The sequence below is a fragment of the Helianthus annuus genome, chromosome 14 (assembly GCF_002127325.2).
Source record: "Helianthus annuus cultivar XRQ/B chromosome 14, HanXRQr2.0-SUNRISE, whole genome shotgun sequence".
Taxonomy (NCBI): Eukaryota; Viridiplantae; Streptophyta; class Magnoliopsida; order Asterales; family Asteraceae; genus Helianthus; species Helianthus annuus.
In genome coordinates, this window is record NC_035446.2 from 151,304,007 (window position 1) to 151,314,895 (window position 10,889).

The 10,889-nt window shown below is 34.2% G+C and overlaps 1 protein-coding gene across 1 annotated transcript; it reads left to right on the plus strand.

Moving 5' to 3' along the window:
- The first annotated feature begins 6,567 nt into the window (after nucleotides 1–6,567).
- On the plus strand, nucleotides 6,568–10,032 carry LOC110906040 (non-structural maintenance of chromosomes element 4 homolog A). Its single transcript, XM_022151382.2, has 7 exons — nucleotides 6,568–6,913; nucleotides 7,016–7,096; nucleotides 8,603–8,846; nucleotides 8,935–9,031; nucleotides 9,104–9,320; nucleotides 9,418–9,509; nucleotides 9,665–10,032. The coding sequence occupies exons 1-7, from the start codon at nucleotides 6,772–6,774 to the stop codon at nucleotides 9,842–9,844; spliced, it is 1,053 nt and encodes a 350-aa protein (XP_022007074.1). The 5' UTR covers nucleotides 6,568–6,771; the 3' UTR covers nucleotides 9,845–10,032.
- Nucleotides 10,033–10,889: the final 857 nt, after the last annotated feature.

A 10,889-nucleotide genomic window follows, 5' to 3' on the forward strand; every position in this document is an offset into this window, starting at 1 on the left:
ATATGCCCCGTAGGGGTATTTCGGTCTTTTTAAAGATTATAAAAAGGGTTTCTGAGTTCTACAGGAAATCTGAGTTTCCCGAACAGTTTATAAAGTTCAAAATACTTTATTTATTATTTAAAATCAGTAGCAACTGGAATCGGGTCAAAAGACCTTGTAGAACTCAAGTTATGGCCGAAAAGGGTATATTCGGTATTTACCGAACCGTTGCCATAACCGCAGGTTATGAGCAGGTTAAAAATAATTAAAAATCTTTAAAAATCCCAAAATATTATTTTACAATAGTGAGTAAAAGGTTTGGTGTCGAAATCCGGGTTTAGATAGGCGTTATGCTAATTGCGCTATTTAATTACTAAAGTTCCGCAATTTGCGCTATTTAGCATAACTCCTATTCTGGACCTCGGATTGACATGAAATTTTTAGGGACATGCTTAGAAATCAGTAACCAAAGTCATGATCCTTTCACATGTCCGAAATTCTCGTTTTAAATTAAAAAGGGCGCTACGGTCAACTTTTAAGCAATTAACGGAAATACGTAAAAGACTCGGACGAACAACGAACCGGTCACAGAGGGTTATACCATCATGTAACCTGGTCCTAAGAGAGTCCTAAGGCATATCTAAATCAAACTTTAACGGGTCAGAACTGGAGTCAATGCAAAAGTCAAACTTTTGCGACTTTCGGTTCCGAACCGGGTCAAGACAATAAATGGTCGGATCAAACGAGCTTAGACTAGTTTATATACTTATTATCATGTTTTATGAACATCAAAACAGGTTACACATCACCTACATTACAGATTATGTATAAAATCGCAAAATAGCTTTCTGTTGACTTTTTAAGTGCACGTTTGACTCGACATTTGAACTAGTTAGAGTGGTAATCAGGGGGAACCTTTTTAAGGGTTTATTACCCACTTAAATACCAACACATAACTACTTTTGATTTGACAATTCACTGGACCATTCGTGATTTATCGCAAAGTCAATCGTTAGTTACGACGGATTGACTTTTAGGCTAAACTAAGCAAAAACTAAACCACAAAAGGGTTAGACAACTTACAGAAGCTTGTGCACGACTTAGGATGATAGAAGAACACTTGAGAGCTCCAGGAATGATTAGAAGATGTGTTTAGAGGTGTGTTTCATTTGTGAACTAAGGATGGCCTTTTATAGTGAAAATTTCACCACAACTCCTTGACACACAAGTCTACCAACTGACCACAACCTTCCATCATGTGTTCCTAATGCTTAGGGGTTGTTTAGGGGTCAATTGGAAGGATTTAAATGCATCTCATGGCGTTTAGAAGGCTGAACAGTCAAGTTAAGCATTTTTCTGCACCTGGGACCTTCACGCGGCCCACATGAAAGATCAGGCAGACTTGTACGCGGGCTGCCTGGATCTTCATGTCAGAACGTATATTTGCAGAAGGCTCGCGACCCGTGTTAACTTACTCTAAACGCTTACGCGGCCCGCATTAGGTCTATTTTTCAAGATTTCTAAATCTTTTGTAATGATTAACGAAATCTTCGGTAATTAATAACCTGACCTTTCGGGTTTGAAGGGGTAACTTTGCGATATGGCCCTCGGTTAATTACAATTAAGGGCCTCGTGCCATTTACCCGCATTGTTAAGTCCCCGGTTAGTTTGTTAATTATCCGGAAAGCCTTAACTCTCATTGTTGACGCTTTTAACCCCTCTCGTGCGAATTTGATCATAACTTTCTCGTTTTAAAACGGAACTTCGCGAAATTTATATAGTACATTCTAGTGAGCGTATTTTACTGTTACAAAACCTCGGATTCGTCAAAGGGTCACTCAGAGGTATAATTAAACATGTTGACACAGTTAACCCCTGTAGCTTGTAATCTCTCACTTTCTTCCGCGTTTCGCTTCCGTACGATCCATGATTTATTCGTTTGAAGGTACGAGCATCGCTTAGGGTTACTATACAGTATATTTACCCTTTGCTGACATTTATAACCCCCGAATTTACTTACTTTCAAGGTTTGCCAACTTTAGTCCTTTATTTAATATCTAATGCCACGTGTAAGCCCATGACACGTGTTAACACATTATTGGACGCAAAATTTCGAGGTGTTACAAAAATAAACCAATACGCCCAAATCACATTATTGTTATGTTTGGTGTTTTTGTCAAAACAACCCAAAACATTATGCCTAAGTCCAAAACATGATGCTTACATGTCTATTTCTATGCCTTCTCACACTTCTCACGAAAAATGTTATTTTTACAGGAACCTTACCCTATATATATACAACTACATTTTTTGAATTTCCTTTTACCCAAATTATTACTTCTTTTTTACAGACACCTACTTTTTATTTGTAACATACAAATTTACTCTTATTCTTTTTGATGATGTAGTAATCTCTAAAAAAACTTTAAACTTTTACCATAGTATATATAATGCTAGACATAAAATCAAAAAACATTTTAAATGATATCAATAACTTAAGACATAATATAATTATATATATAGGGTTAGGTTCATTTGTGAACCTCCCCCTTATTTGTGAATAAAATGAACAAATCCTAACCCTTGATTAGTTTTTAGTTTTTAAGGGTAAGATTGTCATTGCCCATACAAATTTTATTTTCTTTAATTATAAACTAATTTTAAATAATATTCATCAAAATCAATCAGTTACCGTAACCGATTTCCTATTTTGTTGTGATTTCAATATATGATCCTATTTAACAAAATTCGAATAAAATACTCAAAGAAAAAAATATAGATTGACAGTTTCTTATTTCCTTCAACCGCCTGGACGAACATCATCCTACTTCAATTGCTTCAGTTCTTCATTTTGTTTTTTTCCTGATCATCTAGACGTTCTTTGAAGAAATGCCCCAGAAGAGGAATTCGTAAGGATAACAACAACCACATAAAGCTTGCATAGATAATATATATGCTTTTTTGACTTTTCTTTTTAATTTTGTGAGGTTTCGATCAGTATTTACCTTTTGATTTTTCATTATGTTTTTTTTTTTAAATTATAGTCATATATCCAAATTGAGAAGATTTGTAAGGAGTTTAAAAATTATCCTTAAACTCATGTTTGGTATTTTGGGTTTTAAAAGTTAGGTGATTACTCTCTTGTTGAATCTCTTTCAACATCTATTTCTCTCATGTTTAATGATGGAGTATATAAAAAATCTTATTGAATCTCTTTCACTTCAACATCTATTTCTCTCATGTTTAATGATGGAGTATATAAAAAATCTTAGATTATATGTAATAGTGTGTCTTTTCCTTAAATTTTTTTCATCTTATGTTCAATACATTCGATTCATAGTGTTGTTATTCATATATATGGGTGGGAGTTGGCTACAGAGTCCATTTTTCCTACAAAGTCATAAATAACCACAATTTCAGCCATAGAACACACTCAAAACCCACAAATAACAAAGTGAAGATTACTAAAATGTCATTCTTATGGGTTTTGTGTTGTGTTTTGAATGATAAGGCTTTGATTATCGAATGACTAACATTAGTGTGTTTTATGTTGATTATCATGTTATGTTTTATATTCATAGTTCTATGATGGTGTGTTTGAAGTTTCTATGGACTGTTAGGGTTTCGATATTGTGTTTTAGTGATGTTCAATATGTTATTTGTGGCTTTTGAGTGTGTTTTATGGCCGAAATTGTGGTGTTTTATGACTTTGTACACTTTGTAGGAAAAATAGACTTTGTAGCTGAACCCTACCCTCATATATATATATATATATATTTAATTTACATGTGTACGTATTTGTGTAAAACGGATATACGTATGTGTATAAAACAGTTTGGTTGAATCGTAATAATGTATAAAACATACACAAACAGAACTAATAAATGGTTTATACACATATGTACTTGTGTGCAGTGGCGAAGCTTGAAAATTTTCATCGGGGGGTCGGAAGTCACCGGACCAAAAAATTTTTTCTATCGCTTTGTTTCGAGGGGATATGTTCGGGTTGGATGTCGGTGATTCGGGTCGGGTCAAATATTAATATCAAATAAAAAACGTACTCAAACATTAAAAAAGTAATTACAAAAATATTAATATCAAATAAAAAACGTTTTCAAGCTCTAATTTCTATCTAAATCACATTAAGATTAAACAAATAAAAATAGACATAATTACAAAAAGATTCAACAAGTTTATGGCAAAAATTCGGCCCCAATTTCACACCTAATTTTAACCTGTATCACATATATTGCAGCCCTAAAACATATGATGATTACCAATTTTTTTTATTAACGGGTATATCACATATACGAGAACGTTATCAAATAGGTTTATATAAAACTTTAAATGTTATTTAGAAGTTTTATAGATAATATTTGATTTGTGATAAAAATATATTTAACAACAAAAAGAACCGAAATTTTATTAGTAATATAAAGCTAAACTTAATATAATGATAAACAAATAACTAAAAAATAAATAAAATAGACAAGTAGTATACAATAAATTAAACAAAATAAATTGGTTAAGTATTAAGAAAGTTACTTTTCAAAAAAAAGGTATTAAGAAAGTTTGACTCAAAATATGTGAATTCTGACCGTACGAGAGTTGTTTTTTTAGTTCATTAGGGCATGTGTAGTCATAAAGCCCCCAAAGGGGCGTTATGCGCCATGTGGCATGCCACGTCACCCCGGGGCTTTATGGGGCTTGAGGCCGTAGTCATAAAGCCCTACCTCCTCATAACCAAAGTGTAAAATGCAGGGACCAAAGTGTAAAATGCAGGGACCAAAGTGTTTTAATGCAGGGACCAAATTGTAAAATGCAGGGACCAAAGTGGAAAATGCCCACCTTCTCCCGCCGCGAATTTTTTCACGCCGGTTCTTTTTTTTTTTGATCATGGCGCCGGGGGGGGGGGGGGCGGTGTGGGCGGCGCCATACCGGCGCTATGGCCATGGTCGCGCCCCACTACGTTTAACCTTATTCCCAATGTTCACATTTAATATAATATAACATCTTCTTCTACAAACTCTATCAAGTTGCCGCTGCAAGTTTTTTAACCGGAAATTTTTGTTTCCTTCTATCAGAAAAAATCATTTTATCTTATCATCACCTTCACCTACATTCAGAGGTATCCTAAACCGGGGGGTCAAAAACGTATACACCTAAAAAATTCTATCCAAAACGTACATACATAACACTGTTGAGTGAAAAGTTCGGGGGGTCGGGCGCCCCCCCGGACACCTTCAAAGCTGCGCCCCTGCTTGTGTGGAATACTCAAAGTACACATACGTATTACTCGAATTACATATGTACGCATGTGTATAAAAATAGATATACATATGTGTATAAAATAGTTTGGGTATATTTTAAAATTAACAAATTTGTTAATTGGTGAGAGAAATGAAGAAACAGAATGTAATTAAATATTTAATTGGATGAAGTTAGTGTATGTGATCAAAATGGCAACAAAAGGGAAAAGTCAGGGACCCAGAGGCAAAAAAAAATCTATTTGGACTAAAATGACAAATTTGGACAAAACTCAGGGACTAAAATGGCAATTTAATCCTTTTTTTTGTTAAAAAAGGCTTTAAGAGCCCAATAATTATATAATTATGGGGCTCCAGGCTCAAGCCTAAGGGGCTGTTTGGTAGCCTCTGAGTGGTCATTAAGAGCCTACCTCTTAATGAACCATTAAGAATATTACTAATGTGAAGGTAGAATGTGACATGTGATGATTTACCATTCAGAGGTTACCTCTTAACCATTCAGACTTGAGGTTACCTCGTATTTATTCAGAGATTTTAAACCATTAAGAGTTAGCATCTGAATGGTTATTAAGAGGCTACCAAACAGCCCCCAAGTCAATACAAAGAGCCGACCCTCATGAATATGATGTTATCATCTGCTTCTTGGTGTTTATGCAACTTAAAAAATCCGTATGTTACTTTCTGTTACTTGCTTTGAATTTAAATAGATTTCATTAAACTTTTGGTGATCGGTTACATTATTTTTAACACTTTCTTAAAAGATTTATGTATAATCTATTAGATAATATAATTCAATCACGTGTCATAATTTTCTGAGTTTACACCATCATATTTTATATCTTATTTTTGTAAATACATCTTGTCAAATATCATTTTAAACCGGCTTATCTTAGTTTACACCATCATATTTTATCTCTTATTTTTGTAAATATATCTTGTCAAATATCATTTTAAAATTTTTAAATCTTCATGATTAACCATTTAAGTGTAATGCACGATATTCCAACCCAGGCAACAAATATACAAGCAATCAACAAATAAATTGTAGACATGGTATCAAATTACATACACCTGAACTAATTTTTTGACGATATGAAAAAAAAAAATAACTATAAAAGCCTTCAAAAACGGAAAAAACATTTGTTTCTTTTAAATTTAAATATGTTGTAGTAAGGATATAGTAACTACAACCAATTTACTGAGGAATTATAGAAATATATCACCTCCTAATTCGAATTACCATATCCTCAATACGCAAACATTTCGGATCCAGTTTTGATAAATAAAATATTTTCTTGTTTTCATTCAAATCCAATATCCTTTAACAAGCACGCGGGAAACAAAACCCCCCACGTCACCCCACGTACGGAAAGCGTACCGTCGAAGATTACACTCATTTTTTCAACTTCAAATAACCCAATCGACGCATCTCTCACTACAATCATTCATTCTAGGGTTTCTAATCTTCATCACCTGTAACAACACAATCATTCATTCTAGGCTTTCTAAACTCTTCATTGTAACAATGTCGAACGTTGATCGGAACACGACGCCGCTTAAATCGGAGGACAAGAAGAGTAACTTTACCAATCAGTCCGTTGATGAAAACCTTAGCGAGCGCAGAGTTCTTCGTGTTGGTTATCTGTCGATTCAGAACTTCATTCGCGGTAACTTTTGTTGATGAATGATTTGAAATATTGAAGTAGTTTTTGCTTTTAATAGTTTTTGTAGGTTTTGGTTGTTTAAGAGGTGATTTGGTTGTGAAATAGATAAGAAGGATGAGATATCCGCGGTTAGCTCGAAGAAGTTTCTCTCGATTATCGATGAAGTGGATGGAATGCATCATCTAGGTATACTTTATGCTATGTTGTTTGTGATTGTGACATTGCTGTTACTAAGTTTTGTTAGATTTGGGCTAGTATATGTATAGATTTTTTTTTTTTTACATATTTAGAAGCAATAATGAATAATTTATAAGCTCACATGATTGATGAATTATACATTTTATACTACTTTTTACTTTCTTTGAACAAATGACAAAAGTGAAGCAAACTGAATAGGCAAACACATATAGAAGTCATTAAGTTAGGGATAATCACTAAAACATACACGTGGACCCGAGAAATTAACAAAATAGGCATTGACTTTAAACATGTCGAAAGTAGACATAACACGCCAAATAAGCAAAGTCAGCTAAGTAGGCATTGGCTTATTTGGCGTTTTCTGATTAGTTGGTTTTGGATATGTCTATTTTTTAAATGCTGAAAGTCGATGCCTTTTTTGTTAATTTCTCGGGTCCACATGCCTAATTTGGTGATTTTCTACATTACCTTATTATGCAGTTCTCTTTTTATCATAGTTATTAAAGGCGTTAGGCGCACTCAAGGCGCATAGGCCTCGCCCGGGGCCTAGGCGCAAGGCGCAAAAAAAGCGCGGGCCTGAGAAAAAAAAGCGTACCACAAAAAAACTTAAAATATTTTTGTATAATAGAAAATTAATACTATTCTTTAAATAAAATAACTAAAGCTATTAAATAACATTTAAAATCGTCTATTTAGTACTAAAAATTATAAAATGCTAGTTTATTAGTGTAGAAAAGTAGTTTCGTTAGATAAAAGTAGAAATCTAGCTAGAATCTTGCCAGAATTTAGAGAATTTGGCCGAAAACTCTCAAGAATCTAGGAATTTCGCCAGAATTTGTGCATGAACCCTCACCTGGAGAATTAAAGCGCAATTGCCTTGACTTAAGGCGCAATTGCCTCGCCTAGCTAGGAAATTGGGCCTAGGCGCAAGAGGCGATGGCTTTTAACAACTATGCTTTTTATATATTAGTGTATATAGTGTTTGGATGTTTGTTTGGAGTTGTGAGTTTTTTGATTGCTTGCTATACTTTAAGATTAGAAATAGTTTTTACTTGGTTGTCTTTATACCATACGTCTTCGCCGACATCCCTCATTTGACCATTTCGATTTCAGTTTGTGTTAAAGCTGGACAAACGTCTTAATTTTTGTGTTAAATATATTTATGATATTATTTATTTTTTATGGATTCTTAGTAATTTTTCGGATGAAAAATACATTTTTTATTTTGAAATGAATATATAACGTTCTTTTATGTTCATGAAGATTTATTTGTGTTCCTCTGCGTTCGCTTACATTCAGTAAGTGTGCATGAACTTGTTCATTTCGTTAATGAATGAACACGAACAAGGAATCTTGTTCGGTAAGCGTTGGTGAACCATTCATGAACATGTTCAATCGTTAATGAACGAACACGAACAAGGCCATATTCGTGTTCGTTTGGTTCTTTTACACCCCTAGTTGTCTTGGTATATTGAATTTGATGTATTTTTGTAGTCAACAATCCAAGAGAGCAAGTATCTGATGCAGAGGCATTACGAGATTTGGCGAACACTTTGGTGACTTCCATAAGAGTGCATAGCACTGGAAATGTAACTCCATCAGTGTTTGTGTCAAGCCTGATCACTCGGTTTGGTAAGAAGAGGAAGATAGGAAGCACTGAAAGTGTCAAGATTCGCTGGAAAGACATTGGTTTGCATGTTTCTCCGGTTTTCATGATTGGTAACGGTTCCTCCACGATGTGAGTTCTTGAGCTTGACTCTAGTTTAACAATATCTTGTGTTAACTATTAAATATGTATTATTAATCTATTTTCACTCTCATTGTAGGCTTGGACCGATGAAGCTTGAACCAAAACCACCAAAGGCTTCAGTTTCTCGAAAACGCCGTAGGTCGTTAAAGGTAGAGAAGGTGAAACCGGAAGAGGTATGTGATGTTTGGTCAACCAACCCATGTTAAATTTCTATGGAAGTGTTTATAAATATCTTTTCATTACAGCTTGAGGATACTGTTTCTAAAGAAAAGACAGAAACCGAGAAGACGATCGCTAAAATGTTTGATGTTCTAAAAATCAACAAAAAAGTTCGTCTTGAGAACCTGGTTCTAAACAGGATCTCATTTGCACAAACCGTGGAGAACTTGTTTGCGTTATCCTTCTTGGTGAAAGATGGCCGGGTTGTGATAACGGTGGATGATAATGGCTCTCATTATGTTTGTATGTCACATTTCTTAACTATGTTGTAAATTATATATGAATTCATCATATTTCAGATTTTTTTATTTACTTTTGTAACTGATATTTCTGTATTCAGCACCACGGAATGCTCCCGCTGCTTCCTTGATTACATCTAGGAAGGTGGTATACTCACACTTCATCTTTAGGTTTGACTTCAATGACTGGAAGGTACATACATTACTTTTAGCTTAAATATATTAGTTATTCTTGTATGTACAGCTGTTGGCCACATGTATATGATCAGTTGATCACAGAAGAATAACAAATGTATGACAATGGTATAAATGAATGTACTATAATCTATTGTGATGTTGAAACTGCAGATGATGTCGAAATTAGTGGCTGAAGATTCCGAGTTGATGCCTCATAGGACCAAGGTGAATCCTTTTGGTGATTCTCAATCAGAATCAAATTCAAATGCAAACAGTAATCAAACTACAAGAACAGAGACAAAAACACCATCAAAAAGGTTCAAGGAAGCTGATGGGTTGCATGAATATTGATTTCAGTAAAGAGGAAGCTGGAAACTAATTTGAGGTAATTTGTTAAAAGATGTAGCTTTTGGTGTTTTTTGTGCAGAATATTAAGGTATGATACAGATACACTACATCTTCTGGGTTATACATATTGCTCTGCTATTTTGTAAATTCTCAGTGTCTCCATTTAGTTTTATATATTTCATTACAGGAAATAGTTATGCATGAATCAAAGAACCCCAAGGACCTGGTATGGTTATGGGTCTATTGGTTATGGTATATATCAAATTTAAATGGGTTCGGGTTTGGGCTAGGTTAATGTCTTTGTCGAATTGATATAGGCCTATTAGAAAAGGTAATTTGAGTTGGTAATTCATCTTTAGAACGACAACTCACATGCTCTCTAATTCTATTACTAAACAACACTTCATCACGGGAATATGATTGTTGGAACCAGTTATTTACCCGAAAACCGGGTACACGTATGGTTTAAACAAGACGGATTTGACCGTTGTAACCAGTTATTTACCATTTTAACCCTCCTAATTTAGTATAAACGGGTGGTGAGTGTTTATGTTTGATTACACTTCTCTAACTTTCAAACTCTCTCTAAAACGCAAAACCGCTCAATCTATATAACCTTTATTTATCACCAATGATGGCCTACAATGAAGAAGTTGTTTAGTACTTCAAACCAAAAGAAACTCTGAGATTTGGTCCCACTATGACTTGTATCTCATGTTCGAGTAATTAATCAATACATCCTACATTTTTTATAATGATCTGGGGTTGCCTAGAACCAGTTCTAACAATCAAAAGGTAAGAATTGTCTATAAATGGCTATATAGTCATTGATATATGAGGTTTATTTTGGATTAGGCTTAATGGACCTGCCATCTTTATTTCATACAGGAATATCTAGTCTTTAGTCAATTGTTTGAAGACAATTATATCACGTGTTGCTTTGAGATTTAACTTCATGGTAAATTAGATGATTCATAAACATTGTTCAACAATACACAACTTAAAGCGTTATCCACTTCATGCGTGTTTGGTTTGACTAACATTGAAG

Excerpts from the sequence above, each read along its gene's own strand:
- LOC110906040 (XM_022151382.2), top strand. The coding sequence starts at position 6,772 with ATGTCGAACGTTGATCGGAACACGACGCCGCTTAAATCGGAGGACAAG. Across the intron at positions 7,097-8,602 it reads GGATGGAATGCATCATCTAG|TCAACAATCCAAGAGAGCAA; the intron begins GTATACTTTATG and ends GTATTTTTGTAG. Across the intron at positions 9,321-9,417 it reads TAATGGCTCTCATTATGTTT|CACCACGGAATGCTCCCGCT; the intron begins GTATGTCACATT and ends TTCTGTATTCAG.